Below are 25,548 nucleotides of genomic sequence, written 5' to 3' on the forward strand. Positions count from 1 at the left end.
CCTCTCTTACTATACACATGTATTCCTAATTAGCTGTCCTTGTTCAGCAAACAAATGTTGAACTTTAGCATCTTAACTAATTGCAAATCTGCAGAAGGATTTTATTTACAGAAATCCAGATTTATCTTTAAAGAATGTCTTTCACAATGTGACCCATCACTCCCACACTAAAAAAACTCTAAATCTAGGGGGCATGAAGTACTTTATTACACGCTCTTAAGGTGGAAACAATATTTCTTTTATTTGTTTTTTAAGATTTACTTATTCATTTGAGTGGCAGCACGACAGAGAGAGGGAGAGACCGAGAGATCTTCCATCTGCTGGTTTGTTCCTCAAATGCCTGCAACAGCCAGGGCTGGGCCAGGACAAAGCCAGGAGCCTGGAGCTCCATCCAGGGCTCCCATGTGGGTAGCAGGGGGCCAAGCACTTGGGCCGTCATCTGCTGCTTTGCCAGGCGCATTAGCAGGGAGCTGGATCAGAAGCAGAGCAGCCGGGACTCAGCCCGGGATGTCTGTCTAACCCTCTCCACGACAGTGCCAGCCTCCGTATCCTCAATTTCTTAACAAGAGCTGCTTCTCATCCCGTACGCGTTTATTTTTCCCAATCCAGGGTGTGTTATTATTTAGTATGCTTTGTAGCTGCATTCTCATTTCTTTGTTAGGCTGTTTTTCTATTGGTAATTGGTTCTGTGTGACAGTGTTCTGTGTATATTTGCTATTATTCAGTTCTATTAGGACAGATCAATCTTATGCGTGGTTTATAATCTTGTGCTATTTGATTTTAGGCACTACTATGTGGCTGCTATACTGTAATATAATAAAACATAGCCAATGAGCTTTCATCCATTAAAATATGTTTGCACTTTTACATTTTAATTGCAGCCTTCGAAAGGAACCTTTAAAAAAAATCCGCATTTCTTTTGACGGATTGACTTTTAGCATCCCATTAATGCTTACTTGTTCCTGTTTAATTTGTCAGCTGCATTTAATCTCAGCAGTAAAAGTGACAGCATCCATTTTTATCTCTAATTAATTTTTGCTTTGGCTTTCATCTCGAAGGCTCACCGCGGAGTTCGTCTCCAGGCCGCCATGGACGCGCAGAGTGGCCGGGAGACACGGCCTGGCTCCGCCTTCGCTCAGCTGACCCCATTCTGACAGAGAGACGTCGGGCCGCGCTGGCACGCAGGACGGCCACTAGGCCACTTGCAGAGGACAGTGTTTGGTTTTGACCCTTGCGGTCCATCCGGCCCCCCAAATCTCTTCCTGTTCTGTTTCCCTTCTAACGGCAAAGTGCCCACTGCCCTTTGCCCAAGGGTTTCGTAAGGGCAGAAGCAGCTCGGAGAATAAGAGCGCTTCGATGGTACCAGCTGCCAGTCATTGGCCACTCGGGAGCCACGGGAACTCAAAACCTGTGAGTTAGGCTTTGGGGGCAGGTGCCGTGGCTCACTTGGCTAATCCTCTGCCTGAGGTGCCAGCATCCCGTATGGGTGCCGGGTTCTAGTCCCGGTTGCTCCTCTTCCAGGCCAGCTCTCTGCTGTGGCCCGGGAAGGCAGTGGAGGATGGCCTAAGTGCTTGGGCCCTGCACCCGCATGCGAGACCAGGAGGAAGCACCTGGATCCTGGCTTTGGATCGGCGCAGTGCTGGCTGTAGCAGCCATTTGGGGAGTGACCCAACAGAAGGAAGACCTCTCTCTCTCTCTCTCTCTCTCTCTCTCTCTCACTATCTATAACTCTACCTGTCAAATAAAAAAAAATGAATATTAGGAATGGGATTTTTCCCCCAGATTGATTGATTGATTGACTGATTAGGCAGAGTAGCGGGGTTTGGGGGAAGATCTTCCATCTGCTGATTCACTTCCCAAAGGGTGCAACATCCGGGTCGGGGCCAGGCTAACGAGCAGGAACTCCATGCAGGGCTCCCACGTGAGCGGCAGGGGTCACGTGGGCGGCAGGGGTCACGTGAGTGGCAGGGGTCACGTGGCCACCCTCCACTGCCTTCGTAGCGGCACGAGCAGGAAGCTGGATTGGAAGCAGAGCAGCCAGGGCTCACCCCAGCACCCCATGGGCGACACTGTCGGTGGCAACAGGGCCCCGGGCGTGGGGTTTAAAGGGAGACATGAGGTAAAGGCTAACGAGTCTTGGAAGTCAGATCACCTGGGTTTGAATCCCTTCCCTCCTATTTCTAGTTCACTAGCTCTGAGATCTTGGCATCCATTTGTCCCAACATTTCAAATGTCTACTCAGTGTTCCATATGAGAGGGAACTTTAAAAAGCTCACAGAAAACTGGAATAAAAAACAGAGATATATTTTGATGCAAAATAAGTTTTAAATCCATGCATAAGAAAGGATTTTCAAAAAGTTCATGGAAAATGTGTAATATGAAAACACTATGGGCCTGGCTCCATGGTGCAGTGTGGTGGAATGAGAAGGCTGTGCCAAGATGGCTGCTCGCAAGCGAGCATCAGTTACTCAGAAATGGCTTCAGAAACCACCTGGCAACAGAGCCTGCCTGGCAACAGGCTGTGATTGGTTAGGGCATAAACCGCCCCTTGACCAGATTGGCTGCTTCTGCTATATAAGCTGCTGCACAAACTGAAATAAACGAGTCTGTGGGCTGCTCACCTCTGACCAGCTTTTACGCGACTCCCGGTGTCTGTGTGGTGACTTCACTCCTCTTGCCCCCACTGCGTTCCTCCTCCCAGAATGAATCCACAGCAACAGGGCAGTAGGTTGATTCTCAGCCTATGGTGCTGGCATCCCATATGGATGCCGGTTCGATTCCCAGCTGCCCCTCTTCCGATCTAGCTCTCTGCGATGACCTGGGAAAGCAGTAGAAGATAGCCCAAGTCCTTGGGCCCCTGCACCTGCATGGGAGACTGGGAAGAAGCTCCTGGCCCCTGGCTTCAGATCAGCATAGCTCCGGCTGTTGTGGCCCTCTGGGGAGTGAACCAACGGATGGAAGACCTCTCTCTCTGTCAGTACCTCTCACTGTCTGTAACTCTACCTCTCAAATAAATAAATAACATCTTTAAAAAAATAGAAAACACTACACAGAGACTTTTAAAAATTGCACCACACAGAGATTTTTAAAAATTGCACCGAAATAAGTTTATCATTTTGTTTAAATGAAGGGTTTTTTTTTTAAAGATTTATTTATTTATTTGAAAAGCAGAGGTAGAGAGAAGGAGAGGAAGAGAGAAAGAGAGAGAGGTCTTCTATCCACTGGTTCACTCCCCAGATGGCCACAATGGTCAGGGCTGGGCCGGTCTGAAGCCAGGAGCCAGGAGCTTCCTTTGGGTCTCCCATGTGGGTCCAGGGGCCCAAGCACTTAGGCCATCTTCTGCTTTCCTAGGGCATTAGCAAGAAGCTGGACCAGAAGTGGGTCAGCTGGGACTTTAACCAGTGCCCATATGGGATGCAGGTGCCTCAGGTGGTGGCTTTACCTGCTATACCACCGTGCTGGCCCCAGTTTTTCTTCTTTGTTTATTTATTTGAAAGTTGGAGTTAGAGAGAGGGAGAGAGAGAGATCTTCCATCTGCTGGTTCATTCCCTAGATGGCTGTGATGGCCAGAGCTGGGCCAGGTCAAAACCAGGAGCCAGGAGCTTCTTCTGGGTCTCCAGTGTGAGTACAGGGACCCAAGCACGTGAGCCATCTTCCACTGCTTTTTCCCAGGGCATCAGCAGAGAGCTGGATCAGAAGTAGAACAGCCAGGACTGAAACTGGAGCCCAAGTGGGACGCCAGCACGACAGGTGTGGCTTAACCTGCTCCACCACAACACCAGCCCCAAATGCATCTTTCAATGGCATTTCCCCACACGCTTTCTGAAGCAGCCTGGGACTTCCTGAGTATCTACGCTAAATAAAGCAGGCAGGTGCTGTGAGTCAGGAGCTGCTGACTGGAGGGGGACTGAGGCACTCAAATGCCACAGAGCAGGGAATGACAAATTGTAGCAAATGTGAGGGGTAGGAATTGGGGGGCGGGGAGTGATGGAGGGTCCAACTGAGGTTTGCTTGTCCCTCAAGAGGGGACAAAGAAGCCCAAGCTGAAGAAGCGGGGGCAGGTGGAGGGGAGGAGAGGACAAGCCAGGCAGAGGCAGAGCATGTGCAAGGACCCTGGGGCAGGGCTGGGTTTGGTGGTTCTGGGGCCTTGAAGAGCCAGTGGTGTGCCACTCCGTGTGCAAAGGAGAGGGGCGTGACATGGAGTTGTTGAGGGCAGCAGGGCCCTTCTGGGATTGGCTGCTGGCTGCTGAATGTGTTGGACAAGGTGCAGGGGGTGACAGTCATGTCTGGGGCAGGAGTCAGAGATGCGCTGGCATATGAAGAGAGCTGTAGGGGGCGGGGGATGTAGAAGTGGGTCCAGGTGAATTCCAGGTAAACCACATTTTTGGGGGGTGAAGCAGAGGGGAGCTAGGGATGACATCTGAGTGTTCAGCTTGACTCGTCTGCTGGATGGTGGTACCACGGATTGACCCGGAAAGGCTCAGAGGACAACAGGGTTGGGGACATTGCTAAGTGACATGACCAGGAGACAGTGAGGCCAGGTGCCTAGCTCTTCGGGAACTCAGTGCCTGGTCACTGTCAGGACACAGGTGCAGATGGTGTTGACAGCCGGGAAAGCCGACAGCGTCACCCAAGGAGGGTGCACTCATACGGAGACGCAAGATAACTGGTCCAAGCCCTGAGCCTGTGTGGTCCCCAGCACGCAGAGCCCGAGTGGAAGAGGAGGAGGATGCCGGGAGAACTTGGGATGAGAGTAACAGAGTATCACCCTCTACATATTGCTTGAGATTGAATGAGCTAATGCATTAACACGTGCTTAACTTGTTATACTCTTGGTTACCTAGCATGGCGAACATGGCAGTTACTGAATTCTGTTTGCTGTGGCAAGGTGCCCGCTGGCCGGGGGCATTCAGGAGCAGGCCAGTTTGAGCTGCTGCTGGAGATGCCAGCATTCATATTATACTGCCTAGATTTGAGTCCCAGCCCCGCTCCTGACCCCAGCTTCCCGCCAGGGCACACCTTGGGAGGCAGCGGGTGATGGCTCCCATGGCTGGGTCCCTGCCACCCTCGTTGGAGACCCAGACTGAGTTCCTGGCTCCCCGGCTTTGACCTAGCCCATCCCTGGACGTTGTGTGGTTTTGGCAAAAGATGGCAGGTTAATAGAGAAATAGATGAAGCGAAGGGATTTGAAATGGGTCTTGAAGAAAGGGTGGGTTTGAATATTCAGATAAAGGGAGAAGGAACAGAATGCGTAACGATGGGGAAATGTGATAAAACCCCACAGTCTTCAGAGGAACATGCAGCGCTGTATGACAGTCGCTTGGGCTGCATCTCAGAAAGCTGGTAGACGGATGCTACTTTAGTTCGTAGCTACGGCACCGGCTGCGGTTTCCACTGTTATGTGGGCAGCCAGCGTCTCCTAGCAATGTCTCTAACCGAATCAGGTGCAGCCACCGCATCCAGCAACCGTGAAAAAGCCGGGCAGGAGCCACACATTCTATTCTGTGATTTGGATTTTAAAGTTCAAAACCATTTACACACTTCGCCTTGCACTTAAACACAGTGACAACGACGATAATGCAAACACCTGCTGTTCTCGTGGTTATTGGCATAAAATTCTGTGAGGTCCGGGGCGGGGGGGGTGGTGGGGTTCCGAACGTGCCTGCTGGAACAGAGCTAGCAACCATTTAATTCTAGTTTTGCCACCAGCAGGTACCATGACCTTCCGTTTCAAATCCCTGGGCTGTAAAAGCACAAGAACACTTTGAAGTCGCCCAAACACTGTCAGGATGAATTGTATAAGTATGCAGAGCTGGAGACTTGCTTCAGAGCAAAAAATCTAAATCTGCAGTCAAGGAATAGCAAGCAATGTCTTTCCCCTCTGTGCAGAGGTGCAATCAATGGCCAGCCTGGCTATCATCTTGTCCAACCCTTTTGCGTGGCTCCTTTTTCTAAGTCCTGCTTAAACAGACTGCTTCCACGGGCTGCTGTCTCCCTTTTCCCGGTTGTACTCAGAGTTAGGAAAAAAAGTCTTCACTTGAATTTTTGCTGTTTAGACTCGTCGCAGCCAGGTTTAGATTCTAACAGATGCACGGATCTGGAGGTCGGAACGAAATTTCTGCTCACCAGGCATCTAGAAGTGTCTGCTCCATAAAGCTCTCTATAAAGAGACAGAGGCACGTATTGCCGGTGAAGTTTAAGGGTAATTCACCAGCATCCCTTCAGCCAAGTGAAGCTTTCTAATCAGTTATGAACAGGAGGCACGGCAGGGGGATGGGAGGCAGGATTCCAGCAGTCAGTACCCATCTCCATCGGAAGCACCAGAGTTACAAAGACTGACCGACAGCAGCACGGAGGGCACGCCCAAGCCAGTTCTGCGCGTGGCTCTCGTGCGTGTCAGCAGCTGCATCTTCCAGAGTCCAGGTTCCTGATGCGGAGCCCTTGGGAGCTGCTGGCACCTGCTGGCAGTGGAGCCCAGTGGGGAGTGCTTGGCCAGGAGCCCCGTGCAAGTCCTTTCTCACCATGATTTGTCTCAGCACCCCTCTTGTTTCTTTGTTCACCCCTCTGGCATTATTTTATTTATACAGTTTGCGGGCGTTCTGAACGCTGGAAGCCGTCGGTCCATCTGGTTGGCTTCTCGGGCTCCGCGCAGAGAACCCAGAGTGGTTAGGGCTAGGGCGCACCTGTGAGCCAGCCTGGAGGCAGGGCCAACTTGGTGGGGCGGGGCCAGGTGTGGAAAGGGCGGGGCTAGGAGGTGAACAGAGGCGGGGCCAGCTCTGCCGGGGCGGGGCCGGGGCAGGACCAGGCGCCGCGAGTCTCCTATCGCAGCCCGGCCCCACCCAGAGCAGAGACGTTAAGGTGGGCTCGGCAGCCGGAGCTGAGGAGCCGACGAGCCGACGAGCCGACGAGCGGAGGGGCAGGTGTCCGGCCCCTGTCGTCGCTCCAGTCCCGGAGGCCCTCCCGCGTGAGGCCGGGGCGATGGCGGCGCGGGGGTCGCGGCCCCGCGCGCTGCACCTGCTGCTGCTGCTGATGGAGCTGGTGGCCGGGCGCTGGGCGGCGGGGGGCGCCGCGCCGCGAGGTGAGTCTGGTTGCGGGGGTGGGGGGGCACTTAGCGTCTTTTTCTCTGGTCGTTGGAGCGGGGTTCCGTTTCAGCGCCCAGGGCTGGTCGTGTAAGCGCAGGGGAGAAGCCCCTTTTAGTTCCCGGGCCGGCTTAGCTGCGGGGACTGCGCGTGGACCTCGAAGCCACTTTTGCCCGAAAGATGCCAGGGTGGCCCAGCAGGGCTCCCCTCGGGGCTTGAGACCTGACCTGGGCCGCCGGCCCCCTTCCTCGTGTAGCCCCGAGACCCCCTGCCCGGGCGAGGGCCGCCGCGCGGGCAGCCGGCGTTTTCCGCTCGGCCGTTCTGGAAGGTGCGCTGAGCGAGAACGGAGGGCACAAAGCGCTGAGTCCTGCGAGTTGCCAGCGCTGTGGATGGAGAGTTTCCGAGGCGGCCCCCGGGACGCCGCACCTGTGTGCACCTGCAGGCGAGCGGCGCGCGAGGGCGCGCGCTGCACCTGTGCCTTAGGCAAAAGGAAAACCTTACGGGTGTTAAACGTTTCTTTCCTTTCCTCCGTGTTTCAGCTGTGATTCCCGGTTTCGGGAAGGAATAGCTTTGGAAATTGGAGTTATTCTTGCAGGAGGCATGCGGGATACTTTGAAAAGTTCATGGAAACCAGATTTAAAAGATACCATTTGGGTGCCAAGAGTTTTTGAAAGCCATGCATAGTGTTATCGTGATACTCGTTTTCCAAGGGTGCTTTTGAAGCCTCATGTGTGGATTTACAATTTTTTTTTTGCACTAAGATACACATACCCTTTTAAAAAGCTGATCTTTAAAATTGATTTTTATCTTATTTGAAAGGTGGGGCGGGGCAGGCGTTTGGTCTAGCACTTACGACCCCACTTGGGACACCACGTGGCACATTGGACTGCTGGGGTCCAGGTCCTGGCACGGCTGCTGACTCCAGTTTCCTGCCAATGCACACCATGGGAAGCAGGGGTGATGCCTTGTTGTTCCGAGCCAGCGAGTGCTGACAGAGGAGCTCCCCACACTGATACATTTTAGAGTCCTTTACTGCCGGAGGCCCAGAGCGGGTTCACACCCCAAAGAACTCTGGACCCCGAAGCCCAAAGCAGCAGGGTTTATAAAGGCAAAAAACACAAAATCGGGAGGGGAATACGTGGTTACCGGGGTCAAGCTAACCTAACGCCTATGTGAAACTAATATCAATTATAATCTTAATAATACCAGTTACAATCTTAACAATTTCAATTATAATCTTGACATTAATCCAGGTATTGGCTTAAATCATGTAGGACAGAGACAAGTTACTATCTATTAATCCAGGTGCAGTCTATCTGCTTCCAAGCCTGAGCAATCATGCTGGGGAGTTTCTAGGCTCTGCCCAGTGTGATGTAGGGGACTGCTATTGTCTGAGTGCTTTAGATCATAGTTTCAGACCAGAGTCTCGTGGTGGTGGGGTACCTTCCCAGGATGGAGTCCCTACTGCCAAGGTGTTACTTCAGCCTGAAGCAGTTGGGACTTGGACTTGGCCCAGTCCTTGCGGCTGGGGCAGAAGGGACACACACACAAACTCACACACACACACACACACAATCTCCCATCCACTGGTTCACTTCCCAAATGCCCCCAACAGCCAGGGCTGGGCCAAGCCGAATCTGGGATCCAGAAACTCCATCTGGGTCTCCTGTGTGGGTGGCAGGGACCCCATTGCGTGAGCCAGCACCTGCTGCCTGCCAGGGTGTGCACAAGCAGGGAGCTGGGAGCGGGAGCTGAAGCAGGACTAGAATCCAGGCGCTCCCATACAGGATGTGGGTGTCCATTCCAAGAGGCATCTTAACTGCTGTGCCGGATACCTGCCCCTCTGCTAGCTTTTTGATACACCCTCGAATTTCTTCATGTAGATGGAGGAGAGATAAGGTGCGGAGGGTCATTGAAACAGAATCCTGTGCAGAGAGTTAGCTACTGTTTAATAGGAAGGAGTGTGGCTTATAGCCAGAAAAACAGGAATTTAAATGGCAGCTCTGATGTATCCTGACATGGGACAAACTTTCCCCCCAGCTCCCTTTTTTTTTTTTTTTTTTTTTTGTGACAGGCAGAGTGGACAGTGAGAGAGAGAGACAGAGAGAAAGGTCTTCCTTTGCCGTTGGTTCACCCTCCAATGGCCGCCGCGGCCGGCACACTGCGCTGATCCAAAGCCAAGAGCCAGGTGCTTCTCCTGGTCTCCCATGCGGGTGCAGGGCCCAAGCACTTGGGCCATCCTCCACTGCACTCCCGGGCCACAGCAGAGAGCTGGCCTGGAAGAGGGGCAACCGGGACAGAATCTGGTGCCTCCCCAGCTCCCTTTGGAAAACGAGGATCGTGTGTGTACCTCTCAGTCATCTTCAGGATGAAGGACTGTGTATAAAGTGCTTGGCACGTGCTGTGGCGCAGTAGATTAATCCTCCACCTGTGGCACCAGCATCCCATATGGGCACCAGTTCTAGTCCCGGCTGCTCCTCTTCCCATCCAGCTCTCTGCTGTAGCCCGGAAGGGCAGTGGAGGATGGCCCAAGTCCATCTCTCTGCACCTGCGTGGGTGACAGGGAAGAAGCACCTGGCTCCTGGCTTTGAATCAACGCAGCGCCACCTGTTGCGGCCATTTGGGGGATGAACCAATGGAAGGAAGACCTTTCTCTCTGTGTCTCCCTCTCACTGTCTGTAACTCTACCTGTCAAATAAATAAATAAAATCTTAAAAAAAAAAATAAAGTGCTTGGCATGGCGCCTGACACTAGGAAAAGAATAGTTTGCTACCCCTTTTGGTCTACCTGGAACTTTGTATTTTCTCTGTTCCAGTGTGGAGCTCTATAGGCAAGCGTTAAGTGGTGTGCCTGCCACCTCTGCCCATGGCAGGTGCACATCGTTGGAGCCAGAGCTGGTTGCTCCACCTTCTGCCCCTGCTCTCCCTAGCGAGTGCTCCTTTGATGGGAACTACCTCACGGCATTACATTTGTATAGTGTCTTTCCTCAATCCAGCTCCTTTAACAACCACAATTCTGCCCTTTCTCTTGGTATCCCAACACTTAGCTTCTTGTAGGAGCACAGAAAGTGTTTGTGGGATGAATGAATGAATGAATGAATGCAACAGTGGTGAGCATTCTGGAGCTTCTTTGCCTCACCTGGAAGGTGAGCCGTCGTTAGCGGCTCCAGAATTCTAAGATCCTGTGTGCTCTTAGTGAGTGGTCAGGATGGGGCACGTGGCGCCGAGTGGCCAAGGAGGTCACACACGTGCCCCTGTGCACAGAGCCTGTGAGTGTGGGTTGGCGGGGGCGGCTGCGTGACCTGGGGCATGTGACCGCCCTTGCCGATTCTCCCTTTCTTTCCTCTTTCAAATGAGAGGGTGGTCCATGTTTTTGAGGCCCTTTTAACTGTAATTAATTTGTGTTCATGTGTTACTGTTTTCATATTCATTTTTTATATTAATTTTAAATTCTTTTTTAATGATTTATTTAGGCAGAGTTAGAGGAAGAGAGAGAGAGAGGAAGAGAGAGAGAGAGGAAGAGAGAGAGGAAGAGAGAGAGAGAGGAAGAGAGAGAGAGGAAGAGAGAGAGAGGAAGAGAGAGAGAGGAAGAGAGAGAGAGGAAGAGAGAGAGAGGAAGAGAGAGAGGAAGAGAGAGAGGAAGAGAGAGAGGAAGAGAGAGAGAGGAAGAGAGAGAGAGGAAGAGAGAGAGAGGACGAGAGAGAGAGGAAGAGAGAAAGAAAGAAAGAGAGAGAGAAAGAGAGAGAGAGAGAGAGAAAGAGAAAGAGAAAGAGAAAGAGAAAGAGAAAGAGAAAGAGAAAGAGAAAGAGAAAGAGAAAGAGAAAGAGAAAGAGAGAGAAAGAGAAAGAGAAAGAGAGAGAAAGAGAGCGCCCGGGCTTCAACCCACTGGCTCACTCCCCCAATAGCTGCAACAGCTGGGACTGGGCCAGGCTGAAGCTGGGAGCCCATCGCTCCACCTGGGTCTCTCAAGCAGGTGCAGGGGCCCAAGCACTGGGCCATCTTCCACTGCTTTCCCAGGTGCATTAGCAGGGAGCCGGATTGGAAGTCGAGCAGCCGGGATTTGAACTGGTGCCATATGGGATGCCAGTGTTGTAGGCAACCTCTTAACCCAGTAGGCCACAATGCGGGCCCCTGCTGTTAGATTCTGACTCGTTCCTCCCTAGGGTTTTCTGTGAGCCAGGCGGTCCCCAGGGGAAAGAGAATGCCTAGTGAGCCAGCAGCCTGCCTGTTTGGCTAATGGGAGGTGACTGAGCTGTGGAAAGTGGCCCAGAAGCCAATTTTATCTGCATTAAGGGATAATTTACTAGTACATTCAGGTAATATGAGCCTTTTAAACTGATCAAACTGTGACTGGGACAGTGATTTATGGAAATTAGATAGTCATCACTCAGTTAATTTTTTTGCTGTGTGACATTTTAAATGTAATATATATAGTGGCTGAGTTCTTCATTCAAAGGAAAATAGAATAATTCATAAAAAAATTAGAGCAATGGAAGCTTGTTTTTCCTCTCACTTTGGGTCATTCTCTTTTTTTTAACTTATTTTTCTTTGAAAGGCAGAGAGAGGAATAGAGCCTGAGACAGATGGAGAGCACTCCCACCTGCACTCCGCAGATGACCGCACAGAGAGGGCCGGGCCGGGCTGCAGCGTGGAGCCTGGCACTCAGCTGGGTCCCCCGTGTGGGTAGCTGGGACCCGGTCACTCAGGACACCGCGTGCTGCCTCCCAGACTGTGCATCAGCAGGAAGCTGGGGTCGGAAGCAGAGCTGGGGTGGAACCCAGGACCTCCAGTGTGGGACGGGGGAGTCCGGTGGCGTCTTGCACACTCTGCCACGTGCCCACCTCTGGTCATTTTCACTGTCGTTTTCAGAAACTAACAGAAATAAATGCACACTCAGTGACTGCCAGCTCTATTTTTATCTATGTGTTTGTCCTTAGATGAACTTTGCAGGCAATTTAATTTCAAATTAAAATTTATTTGGCTTCCTGAAATAGTAGATATGCTCTGTGAGCAAGGCTTTGAGTACCTGGAAGGTAGGGTTTCATTCGTGTGTTTCCAGGGAGTATTGCAGGTGTGCGCGAGGTTAGTAACCTGGCCTGTGTGTGGAACGCAGAAGGTCTTCAGTCAATGTCAGAGGCTCATTTGGTTCAACATAAAATCTACAGGTTAGATGCAGCAAGGAATTGGTTATGATCAGTATGAAATCCAGTACAGACACGTTCCTTCTCGCAGCTTTATTTTTCTCCCTAGGAAATAGAAGTAGATTCTTTTCTCTTTTTTTAGGGTTAGTTTTTTTTTTTTTTTTTTTTTTTTTTTTTTTTTTTTTGACAGGCAGAGTGGACAGTTAGAGAGAGACAGAGAGAGAAAGGTCTTCCTTTGCCATTGGTTCACCCTCCAATGGCCGCCGCTGCAGCCGGCGCACCGCGCTGATCCGATGGCAGGAGCCAGGATCCAGGTGCTTTTCCTGGTCTCCCATGGGGTGCAGGGCCCAAGCACCTGGGCCATCCTCCACTGCACTCCCTGGCCATAGCAGAGAGCTGGCCTGGAAGAGGGGCAACCGGGACAGAATCCGGCGCCCCGACCGGGACTAGAACCCGGTGTGCTGGTGCCGCAAGGTGGAGGATTAGCCTATTGAGCCACGGCGCCGGCCATTTTCTCTTTTTTTAAAGATTTATTTATTTACTTGAGAGGCAGAGTTACAGGCAGAGAGGGAGAGAGACAGAGAGAGAGGTCTTCCATCTGCCGGTTCACTTCCCAAAGGGCTGCAACGGCCGGAGCTGTGCTGATCCGCAGCCAGGAGCTTCTTCCCGGGTCTCCCACATGGATGCAGGGGCCCAAGCACTTGAGCCATCTTCCAGTGTTTTCTCAGGCCATTAGCAGGGAGCTGGATCTGAAGTGGAGCAGCCAGGACTCGAACCGGTGCCCATATGGGATGCCAGCGCCACAGGTGGGGGCTTTACTTACTATGCCACAGCGCCAGCCCTGGAAGTAGATTCTTTCAGATGATTTTTAAGTTTACTATTAAATAAGCATAATGCCAACAATGAGAATTGTTAAATATTGGGATAGTTTTTGTGAGAAGTTTAGAATTTGTAGAAATCTCTCTAGAACATATTGCTATGGTTTTATAATGACGATATAATAGATTTTTAAAATTTTTAATTTTTATTCATGTGTGAGACAGAGCAGGAGAAAGAGCTCCTGTCCGCTGGCTCACTCCCCAGTCTGGGAGCCAGGACACAGTCCCGGCCTCCCACACGTCACCACTGCCTCCCAACGTGCACAGTAGAAGAAAGCTGGAACTGGAAGCAGAGCTGGGACTCGAACCCAGGTACTCTGCTATGGGGTGGGGGCAGCCCAGCTGTTGTCTTAACCTCTTAGCTAACTGTGTGCCCAGAGAGGATTGTTTCTAATGATTTGTCCCCACTTTGTGATGGGAATTATAATTCGGATGTTTTGTCCTCAATTTGGGAACGCTTGCTATTTTTCTGTGTTTAATTTCATGACCTCATGCTCTTTTCTTCCCGAGTCTAATTGTAAAATACAACTCTTTTTTTAAGCAGAAAAAAATAGAAGTCTGAGTGTTTGAATCCCAATGAGAGGACAGTCTGAACTTCGGGTTTTATTTTTTATCTGGCTTTTGTTCTTTCTAGCTTACCGTTGATGGTGTATATGACATCAGGCAAAACTGTTTTTCTCCTAAGACAGGGTTTCTCAGCCTCTTGGATTTGTTGTTGAGGAAGTGGCATCCCTGGCCTCTGTCCCTGAGATGCCAGTGTGGCACGCGCTGAAAAATGTCTCCAGACCTTGAAAATGGCCTTGGAGACTGGAGTGTTCCCCTCAGGGCCCGTTAAGGTGGCAGAGCGGGTAAAGCCACCACCTACCACGCTGACATCCCATATGGGCGCCGGTTCACATCCTGACTGCTCCACTTGCGATCCAGCTCCCTGCTGATGGGTCTGTGACAAGCAACAGAAGATGACCCCAGTGCCTGGGCCCCTGCCACCCAAGTGGGAGACCCGGATGGAGCTCCTGGCTTCAGCCTGGCCATTGTGGCCATTGGGGAGTGAACCAGCAGATGGAAGAGCTCCGTCTCTGTGTCTCCCTCTTTCTTTGTAACTTTCAAAGGAATCAATCAATCAGTCCTGCCCCTCATCCTTGTCCCCCCTCCCTGAGAGTCCTGGCTGTAGATCTGCTGACCGGGGCATCTCGCCTTGTGTACACGTGGCTGGATGTTGGTGGAATGCAGGTGTTGATTCGTGGGTCAGAGGCAGGGCCTGGGAGCCTGCATTTCAGTACCACGCCGTGAGTAGCAAGGTGTAGACCGTCCCCCATTCATAGAAATGGGGTGAATTTTCAAGGGGATCCAATGAAAGAAATCATGGAAATAGTACATTTCCAGTGAATGTTGGCCCAGACAACACAACACCGATAGGAAGTAAGAAAATGGTGTAACCTCGCCCTCCTCACAAAGCAGCTCTCTCCACTTTTCTGGATTTCTTCCCAGTCCCTAAAGTTCACTCATAGTTGAACTTTTTTTAAAAAAAAAGATTTTATGTATTTGCTTATTTTAAAGATGTATTTGAAAAGCAGAGCATCCGAGAGGGAGAGACATATCATCCATCTGCTGGTTCCCTCCCAAAACGGCCACAACAGCTAGGGGTGGGCCAGGCAGAAGCCAGGAGCCAGGAGCCAGGTCCCCGCGGGTCCCCCATGTGGGTGGCTTTCACAGGTGCATTAGCAGGAAGCTGGATTGGAGGTGTAGCACCCAGGACTCTGATACAGCCAGGACGCCTACGTTGCAAGAAGAGGCTGCACCCGCCATGCCACAGTGCTGCATAGTTTTAGAAAGGAAACTTGCAAAAGTCTTATCAAGGACATTTGGGCTGTAGCAAGCACCTTCCCGTTCAGCTCGATGTTTTATTTCAGGATAGTATAACGGTAGGCACTCATAATACATATTTATTGCCTGTTGAGAGAAAGAGATTTACGGTCCCAAATTAAAATAGTTAACTCTGCATTTCCTTGATCTGATGACGCTCAGACTTTGTGAAGTGTGGAAGCTCTCCTGTCCTTGATCTATCGACAGGACCTAAATTTAACATCGCCGACGGTCATTTTCTCCCGGCACCTGTTCTGAGAGTCTGAGGCGAGATGTTAAATGTTGAAGTTCACTAGAGCGTAGTATCCGTTACAGCGGAACTTGACCCAATGACTCTGTGACACGAATCAATACAAAATGTCATGAAAATCCCGGAGTCGAAGAAAAACGACCCCCTGCATCCTGCGTCTTAGCTGCACGACCTAAAATAGTGATGGGTAAGCGTGTTCGTTCACCGCATTGGAGACGCTGGGTGTGGCACAGCTTTCCGCTCGTTTGCAGAACGGCTGGCTGTGTGCTCGGCTTTATCTCGCCCATTGCTTAACATGGGCTCGTGGGACTGGTGCCGAGAGGACGCTTTGAAAAGGAGGACCGGTCACTTTTTGTTAACTTGGAAGCGATTTGGGGCGGGGGCTTCGAGGGGAGGAGAAACTGCTCCAAGCAAGCCTTGACTATGAAGTGGGGCTATATGGGGCACCTCAGCCTTACCACCATTTTTAAACGTGTTAGACCTTCTTGGGTGGTCCCTGAAGAAGGTGACATTTAATACGTGCACAGCCGTGACACAGCAGGCCCACTTTTTTTTTTTTTTAAAGATTTATTTTATTTGAAAGGCAGCATTCACTCCCTAAATGGCTGCAATGGCCAGAGCTGGGCCAGGCCAAAGCCAGGAGCCAGGAGCTTCTTTTGGGTTTCCCGCTTGGGCCATCTTCTGCTGCTTTTCCAGGCCATTAGCAGGGAGCCGGATGGAAAGTGGAGCCGCTGGGACTTGAACTGGCTCCTGTATGGGGTGCCGGAGTCCAGCAGCCTTACCGGGTACGCCACAGCGCTGGCCCCAGCAGCTCCACTTCTAAGACTCAGTGCTGGCCTAAGCGTGGGAAAACCTATATACAGGATGTTTGGTAGAGCGTTTTCCCACTGTGCCATGATTAGAAATAGCCGAAAACCGCAGACCGTGTAATTGCCCGTCCGCGATACACCTGTAACTCTCTGTGAGCGTCTGTGTTTGAATCTAACAAGGACCACACATTGCTTTGTGATGAATGCATCATTTTGAGATGAACCAAATGAAACCTGACTTCCGGTTCCACCTTCACCAGACCAGTGATTCTCTGAAGGGCAATTTTACTCCTCCTCCTCCAACATTTGGCAACATCGGAGGCATTTGTGGTTGTCCCATGGTGCGAGTGGGAGGGGTGCAGCTGTGGACAGAGCCAGGGATGCTGCCAGACCAGGATACAAGACAGCTCGCCGCAACAGGGAGCTAGTGTATTTAGGATAAGTGGAAGCCAGTGGACGGACAAGTTTGTACCCCAGAGAGGCAGGCGGTGTGCCTTCGTTTTCTGCTTTATTCCTGGTACCGGGCACAGGCCGGCACAGTGAGCAGCAAGTCAACGTTTGTTGAATGAAGGCACGAGTGCACTGAGCTAGATACCATGAGTTAAGCTCTGGTACACCCAGGTGGTAGCAGATGCTAACGGTTTAAGAGAGGGTGGGAGTTTGGCATGACAGGTAAGTCACTGCTTGAGATACCCACTTCCCACATCGGAGTGTGTGGTTTGAGGCCTGGCTACTCCACTTCCAATCCAGCTTCCTGCTAATGCACGCCTTGGGAGGCAGTGGGCGATGGCTCGAGTAGCTGAGCCCCTGCCACCCACGTGGAAGACTCAGGCCGAGTTCTAGGCTCCTGGCCTGGGCATGGCCCAGCCCTGGTGGTTGCAGTATTTGGGTAGTGAACCAGTAGATAGAGGATCTCCCCCTGTCTCAAGCCTTTTGCCTAAAATGAAATATACATGTATGCACATATGTGTGTGTGTATGTATGTGTTTATATATATGAAAAAATTCCAGAAATAGTAAATTAGTTTAAAAATGATTTAAGGGGGTCGGCACTGTGGCATAGCTGGTAAGGCCCCAACCTGCAGCACCGACATCCCATATGTGCACCGGTTCAAGTCCCAGCTGCTCATCTTCCAATCCAACTCTCTGCTGTGGCCTGGGAAAGCAGTGGAAGATGGCCCAAGTGGTTGGGCCCCTGCACCCATGTGGGAGACCCAGAAGAAGCTCCTGGCTCCTGGCTTCAGATCGGTGCAGCTCCGGCCATTGCGGCCAAACGGGGAGTGAACCAGCGGATGGAAGACCTCTCTTTCTTTGTCTCTCTCACTCTCTGTAACTCTATCAAACACATAAAATAAATCTAAAAATGATTTAAGAATTTATGGAAAAAAACAAAACTGTAGCAGATTATCTTCAATTTTTATCTGCAAATTGGCAAAACACAGCTAATATCCACATTTAGCTGCAGAACACTTAGGATGACTTCTCCCAGATCCATCACTTTTTGATAGGAAAATCATGGTTCTTCCTGGAAAAATGCTAGATGATGCTATCAGATACACCTGAATGGTTTTTAAACTCCTTGCTGTCTTTTTGCCTGCATACTGTTCGAGGTACTTCAGAAAGCTCACGGGAAAATGAGCCAGTGTTTGGCACTGTGGTGAAGAAGCCAGCGCTGTGGTGCAGCGGGTTAAAGCCCTGGCCTGAAGCACTGGCATCCCATATGGGTGCCGGTTCAAGTCCCGGCTGCTCCTCTTCCCATCCAGCTCTCTGCTATGGCCTGGGAAAGCAGAAGAAGATGGCCCAAGTGTTAGGGCCTCCGCACCTGCGTGGGAGACCTGGAAGAAGCTCCTGACTTCGGATCTGCGCAGCTCCAGCCGTTGCGGCCATCTGGGGAGTAAACCAGCAGATGGAAGACCTCTCTCTCTGTCTCTACCTCTCTCTCTAACTCTGTCTTTCAAAAAAAAAAAAAAAAAAAAGATGTGTTCTGGACACTGGGCACCTGCATCCCACACTGGAGTGACTGTTGGAGTCCGTTCACGCTTCCTGCTAATGTGCACTGAGGGAGGCAGTGGTGATGGCTCAAATGATCGGGTTCCTGCTTCCCACATGGGAAACCTGGATTGAGTTCCTGGCTTCAGCCGGGCCCAATCCTGGCTGCTGTGGGCTTTGGGGGAGCGAACTAGTAGGTGGTAAAGCACTATCTCTGTCTTCCAGATAAAGTAAATAAAAACTCAAAATTTGTAGAAAAATGAAATTAAAGGGTAATTTTGGGGGCTGGCACTGTAGTGTAGCAGGTAAAGCCACCACCTGCAGCGCAGGCATCCCATGTGGGTGCTGGTTCTAGTCTGAGCTGCTCCTCTTCCAATCCAGCTCTCTGCTGTGGCCTGGGAAAGCAGCAGAAGATGGCCCAAGTCCTTAAACCCCTGTACCTGTGTGGGAGACCTGGAAGAAGCTCCTGGCTTTGGATTGGCCCAACTCCAGCCATTGCAGCAGGCTCTCTGCCCCTACCTCTCTCTAACTCTATCTTTCAAATAAATAAATCTTTTTTTAAAAAGATTTATTTAGGACCGGCGCCGCGGCTCACTAGGCTAATCCTCCGCCTAGCGGTGCCGGCACACCGGGTTCTAGTCCCGGTTGGGGCGCCGGATTCTGTCCCGGTTGTCCCTCTTCCAGGCCAGCTCTCTGCTGTGGCCAGGGAGTGCAGTGGAGGATGGCCCAGGTGCTTGGGCCCTGCACCCCATGGGAGACCAGGAAAAGCACCTGGCTCCTGGCTCCTGCCATCGGATCAGCGCGGTGCGCCGGCCACAGCGCGCTGGCCGCGGCGGCCATTGGAGGGTGAACCAACGGCAAAGGAAGACCTTTCTCTCTGTCTCTCTCTCTCACTGTCCACTCTGCCTGTCAAAAAAAAAAAAAAAAAAAAAAAAGATTTATTTGAAAGTCAGAGTTATACCGAGAGTGTATGAGAGGGGGAGAGAGAGAGGTCTTCCATCCGCTGGTTCACTCCCCAATTGGCCACAATGGCTGGAGCTGCACTGATCCGAAGCCAGTAGCCATAGCACTGGCCCCCAATAAATAAATCTTTAAAAAAATAATTTTGATGGAAAAATTTGAAATCCATGCATAGTTTTTTCATAATAAACTTTCCATGAACTTTTTGAAGACTCCTCTTATTTTGTGGAGATTTTCTTTATTGTTTATTCATTTTCATCTACTTAAAAGAGCAAGAGAGAGAAATCTTCTGATCCAGCCAGGTCTCCTGTGGGTGGCAGAGGGCCAAGCTTTTTTTTTTTTTTAGTTGAACGGTTACCTTTCTTGTCACTCTTTTTTTTTTTTTTTTAATTTATTAATTTATTTGAAAGAGTTACACAGAGAGAGGAGAGGCAGAGAGAGAGGTCTTCCAGCCTCTGGTTCACTCCCCAATTGGCTGCAACGGCTGGAGCTGCCCCGATCCGAAGCCAAGAACCAGGAGCTTCTTCTGGGTCCCCTGTGCAGGGGCTCAAGGACTTGGGCCAACCTCCACTGCTTTCCCAGGCCATAGCAGAGAGCTGGATCGGAAGTGGAGCAACTGGGATATGAACCGGTGCCCATATGAGATGCTGGCACTGCAGGCAGCGGCTTTACTCGCTATGCCACAGCACTGCCCCCCTCTTTAAGATTTATTTATTTGTTTGAAAGATTAGATCTTCCATCTGCTGGTTTACTCCCCAGATAGCTGCCACAGCCAGGGCTGGCCAGGAAGAAGCCAGGGGCTTCACCTGGGTCTCCCACCTGCATGGCAGGGGCCCAGACACTTGGATCATCTCGCACTGCTTTTCTCAGACTATTAGTCAGGAGCTGGATTGGAAAGGGAGCAGCCAGGACACGAACCATCGCCCATGTGGGATGCCAACATGGCAGGCAGTGGCTTAACCTGCTGAGCCTCAGTGTGGGCCCCAGGGCCCCAGTTCTTGAACCATTATCTGGTGCCTTCTCAGGCACCTTAGCAGGAAGCTGAATCAGAAGCAAAGCAGCCAGGACTCCACCTGACAGGCTAATATGAGATACGGGCAACTCGGCTGTGGCGTGACCGCTGTGCACAGTGCTGGCCCCCAGAACGAGGTTTTTTGGACACTCGAGGGGCCAACATTATGGTGTAATGGGTTAAACTGCTGCCTGTAAATGCCGGCATCCCACGTGGGCACCGGTTCGAGTCCCTGCTGCTCCACTTCCCATCCAGCTCCCTGCTGATTTGCCTGGGAAAGTAGTAGAAGATGGCCCAGTGCTTGGGCCCCTGCACCCACATGGGAGACCTGGAAGAAGCTCCTGGCTTTGGCCTGGCCCAGGCCCAGCTATTGTGGCCATTTAGGGAGTGAACCAGCAAATGGAAGATCTCTATGTATCTCTCCCTCTTTGTCTCTGTAACTCTGCCTTTCAAATAAATAAAATAAGTCTTTAAAAAAAAGACATTTGAAACTACTTAGATGCTACCCACCATAGGAAGAGAATGTAATTTTTTTTTTGGTGCCGAAAGCCGGAATCGAAGAGAATGTAATTTATTTTGCCCAGTAAGGCAGCTAAGCAGAATTTAGCCATTTATGTTATATCTTAATGTTTTATAAAGGAAAAAATTAAACCTACACAAAAATGGCTCAGCCTAAGGGACTGAATGTTCTTGCCATACAATGTTTAACAATTAATATTTTCCAACAGAGACCTTAATTTTATATAGATTAGAAATATGGTATATGGAGGGTAATAGATAACTCATGGTGTAGAATATTCAAATTCAGGTTTTCAGCTCTGCAGTTCTGTGTCCTTTCGTCTTCACACTAAAATTAAGGAACAAGATTACGTTTCTATGTAAAATGAATGCGATTTCACTAAATGACTTGAATGCGAAATGTTTTCAGCAAGTCATTCTCTTTAATTCCTCAAACTCAACAATATTCAGAGCTAAAATTGAACTTAGAAAACGAAAATGTAAGTTTTTTGCACACATTTGCACCTTATTAGGTAGGCAACTTAGCTTTTATCTTGTTGGTTGTACTAACAGGTGCTTTATGTGATTTATATGTTATTGGTAGATTGATAACAGTATTAGTGTTAAATAATAGAGACTTGAAAGCTTTTTACTGGAAAAACATTGCACTGTTAAGAATGTCCAGGGCCACGAATACATTCTTTCTTGCTATTTTTTTCAAGGTTCCATTGTATAGGGTGGTGTGTTTGGATATTATCTTTTTTTTTTTTTGACAGGCAGAGTGGACAGTGAGAGAGAGAGACAGAGAGAAAGGTCTTCCTTTGCCGTTGGTTCACCCTCCAATGGCCGACACGGCTGGCGCACTGCGGCCGGCGCACCGCACTGATCTGATGGCAGGAGCCAGGTGCTTCTCCTGGTCTCCCATGGGGTGTAGGGCCCAAGCACTTGGGCCATCCTCCACTGCACTCCCGGGCCACAGCAGAGAGCTGGCCTGGAAGAGGGGCAACCGGGAAAGAATCCAGCACCCCAACCGGGACTAGAACCCCGTGTGCCGGTGCTGCAGGTGGAGGATTAGCCTAGTGAGCCGCGGCGCCGGCCTGGATATTATCTTTCTTGGACCCTTGGGAAGTTGTAGGTAGAAATTAGTAGCTCTGCAAGTGAATGTGTGTGTGTGTGTGTGTGTGAGAGAGAGAGAGAGGGAGGGAGGGAGAGAAAGAGGGAGAGAAAGAGGGAGAGAAAGGGAGAAAGAGGGAAGGAGGGAGGCAGGGAGGCAAACACAGAGAGGCTGAGGGTGCTCCCTTCTACTGGTTTACTCTCCAAATGCATACAACGACCACGAGCAGACCTGGCCAAAGTTGGAAGCTGAGAACTCAATCCGACCTCTCATGTAAGCGGCAGGAACCCAGATGGCCTCGCATCCCCACGGCCATCCCCACAGCCATCCCCGCGGCCTCCCAGTTCCTGCATTAGCAGAAGCTGGAGCTGGATACTGAGCCCAGCCCTCCCATAGGGGACCCGGGTGGTTTAGCCAGCATCTTTCCTGCTAGGTTCACGGCTGGCCCCTGTGCTGATACCTTGTGGATTTGCTGATGGAGGTCACCAGTTACTGTGACTTCAGCAGTCATCCGAGGAGCACTAAGGGGAACCCTGACTGGCGCGTGGGCGCATTTTCAGTTAATCTGCATAGCAGCCTCGTAAGGAGGGTACTGTGTACTGTCGTCATGGGTGAAAGACTGATATGCCGAGAAGCTGAGTCACTTAGCTTCAGGTCACACGTGAGTGCGAGGGGCTGTTGAGAGCCAACCTGTCAGTCTTCACACCCTGAGTTCTTCACCAGCTTGTCTGTTACTTCTGCCTGTATCTGCATCTGACTAAGACAAGATCACTATTTTTCCCCCTTGTGTCGGTGGTTTGTTTTGAAAAAGCAGTACCCCGCGATAACACCGTCTTTGTCCATCATTTTCCTTAATAGAAGTTACAGAAAATGGGGGATGTAGTATCTTTGCAGGCTGGCACATTGCAGAGCCATCACGAATAGTAATGATTCAAAGCTGCTGGTTTATCCTGAGTCAGGCAAAAAAATCTAAGAACAGATTCTGTTTACAGCGAGATCGTGAGACAGCCTTGAGTTATGATAGTACAGTGGTTGTAGGTAAGTTTGCTATGGGGTATTCTTTTTTTTTTTTTTTTTTTTTTTTTTTTTTACAGGCAGAGTGGACAGTGAGAGAGAGAGACAGAGAAAGGTCTTCCTTTTGCTGTTGGTTCACCCTCCAATGGCCACTGTGGCCGGTACACTGCGGCTGGCGCACCGCGCTGATCCGAAGGCAGGAGCCAGGTGCTTCTCCTGGTCTCCCATGGGGTGCAGGGCCCAAGGACTTGGGCCATCCTCCACTGCACTCCCTGGCCACAGCAGAGAGCTGGCCTGGAAGAGGGGCAACCGGGACTAGACCGGGACTAGAACCCAAACACCAAAGGAACATCACCCGAGTGCCTGCAGCCAGTGTTCCAACAGCAAGGACCAGCAAGGCTTCGGCTAATCAGCAGTGAGTCCCGCACGTGACCTGCGCCCTCCCTTTGAGTCTGGGTCTTTTCATCCGAGAGGGCTTTCTGGATTCTTGTACCAAATCCCCATTCTGGTGCAATTGCAGGAGAGTGTTGTAGCCTCTCCCCTTGCCACGCCCCACTGCGGTGCACTTCCGGGCTGTGGGCCAGTCGGAAGAGGGCTGGATGCCCTGTGGGAGGTCCAGCACGTTGCAGGCCACATAGTCGCTGACGCCCTGCACCGCGGCAGGGGGCTGCCCCCGTGTCTCCCTGGGGAAAACCAGCATCCCATTCTTCATCTCCAGCGCATCCAGGTGCTCCCCTGAGCCGCCATCACCCACGCGAGAGCTGGCTGTCTTCATGCCTAAACTCTGCAGGCCACTGCCCCGTGTCCTGGGGACCCACTCATCCCTACACGCTTGCTGGAGCCCGAAGATGGCTCATTTCAAGAAGCTGAGTGTAGTGACTCATGAATCCTTGTGAGCAAATCTGTATAGCTCTTTGGACAGCTGCTTCACAACACATGATAGAATTCTGAATCAGTACAGGAAAGTGGGAGTGTTTGTTACTGACTCATTTGTCCATTCATATATATATTCATTCAAGAAACCAAGCACCTGCTATGTGCTTCCACTACCGGGCACAGGGATAGAATGATGACCGGAATGTTACACCTGCTACTGTTGGTTCACCCCATCGTGGCTGTAATCAAATGCACCACACACTGTGTGCAAGTGAGCTAAGGAGCACGGTTCTGTGCAGAGGAGGCCAAGAGAGCCGTCGGGGACAGGGAGCCGAGATGAGATCCCAAGGGTGAGTGGGACCCAGCAGGGTGAAGAGGGAGGGTGAGCTTTGCTCACAGGGGAGCATCGCCTTGTAGGGAGGAAGCAGACGATGCGTGTGAGAAGCTGGACCATCAGTGTGGACTGGAGCAGCCAAGCCACGGTAGGGCTCCCAAGAAATGCAGGGCCAGAGTGGGGCGTGGGGGGCACAGACTGGGCAGCACCTGGGTTTTAAGGATTTTAGTTTAATTAGCAGAAAGTTGCAGAAGGGTTTTAAGGAAGAGGATGTTAAAACACAAATTGAGATACCAAGAAATGCTTGAAATTAAAGAGTTGAAAAAAAAAAAAAGGTTTGGGTGCTGGTGTCGTGGCTCAGTGGGTTAAGCTCCCTCGGAACACCAGCATTGCATCAGGTCAGACTGCCGTTTGAGTCTCTGCTGCTCTGCTTCCAATCGACCTTCCTGCTAATGTGCCAGGGAAGGCAGTGGAGGGTGGAGCTCCTGGCTTCCACCTGGCCATCATGCCATTTGGGGAGTGAACCAGTGGATGGAAGATCTCTCTGCCTTTCAAATACATTTTTAAAAGAGAAAGGAGAGGTTTTATTGAGCTAGCTGAAACAAAGGCTAGGTCCCGGGACACAATCCGCCAGCAGCACGGCAGGTAGCGTGTGGAGAGATGCCCACTGTGTCGGCAAAGCCAGGGGATTTCGCTGTGCAAATGTGGGGAGAGGAAAACACACACGCTGCACCCACACTGGCTGCAGATAAGAGAAGGGGACACCGTGGGGCAAGTCCTGGGAGAGGAGGAGAGTCCACAGGGAGCAGTGCGTGCTGCCGCTTGCTCGCTGGTTCTGTGTGGACGCCAGTTGCCTTGACAGTGAATCCTCCACAGGCAGGAGGGCAGTGAGGAACAGTTGTCCCAGGTGGGACTCCAGCTTCAGTAAATCTGCAGCAGGCCAGTTTTTAAGCTGATAATGTTGTACAGCCCTCAAATGATGTCATAAATATCCAAATGGCTCTCGGCAGAAAGAAGGTCCCCCACCTCCACCCGGACCTTAGCCCAGAGCGGTCAGTTTTGTATAAACTCCTATCTCTTCCTTCTCTCCGTCCTCTGGCCTGTAACTTCATTTAGGACATCTCAGGATTCTGTGCTTACCTCCCCCTCCCCCACCCTCTCCCCCTCCCTCCCTCTCCCTCCTTCCCCTCCCCTCCCTCTCTCCCCCTCTCTCCCCCTCTCTCCCCCGTCTCCCCCTCCCCTCCCCCCTCTCCCTCCCTCCCTCTCCCTCCTCTCCCCCTCCTCTCCCCCCTCTTTCCCCCCTCTGTCTCCATCCCTCTCCCTCTCCCCTTCTCTCCCCCCTCCCTCCCCCCTCCCTCCCTCTCCCCCATCCCCTCTCCCCCCTCTTTCCCCCTCCATCTCCCTCCCTCTCCCTTCCCCCTCCCTCTTCCTCCCCTCCCTTTCCCCCTCCTCCTCCCTCCCCCCTCTCCCCCTCTCTCCCTCCCTCTCCCCCTCCTTCTCTCCTTCTCTTCCCCTCCCTCTCCCCCTTTCTCCCCCTCTCTCCCCCTCTCTCCCCCCTCCCTCCTTCTCCCTCCTCCTCTCCCTCCTCCTCTCTCCTTTTCTCTTTTTCCTTAAATATTTTTCAGTTATAGCTTTGAGAGTGTCCCTTTGGGATTTTGTTTTAAATAAATAGAACAGGATTTCTAGAGTCTGACAGTGAGTCTTGGGAGCTAAAAGAATCCCTGAGATCGGTC

The 25,548-nt window shown here is 51.2% G+C and overlaps 1 protein-coding gene across 1 annotated transcript in view; it reads left to right on the top strand.

The window, feature by feature from the left end:
- Positions 1-6,866: 6,866 nt before the first annotated feature.
- Positions 6,867-25,548, top strand: part of CHRNA5 (cholinergic receptor nicotinic alpha 5 subunit) — a 45,547-nt gene continuing 26,865 nt past the window's right edge. Inside the window, exon 1 of the mRNA XM_008248452.4 lies at positions 6,867-7,078. Within this exon, the coding sequence (XP_008246674.2) occupies positions 6,979-7,078 (100 nt within the window). The 5' untranslated portion in view covers positions 6,867-6,978. The remainder of the gene's footprint in view (positions 7,079-25,548) is intronic.

Source organism: Oryctolagus cuniculus, chromosome 12, assembly GCF_964237555.1.
Source record: "Oryctolagus cuniculus chromosome 12, mOryCun1.1, whole genome shotgun sequence".
Taxonomy (NCBI): Eukaryota; Metazoa; Chordata; class Mammalia; order Lagomorpha; family Leporidae; genus Oryctolagus; species Oryctolagus cuniculus.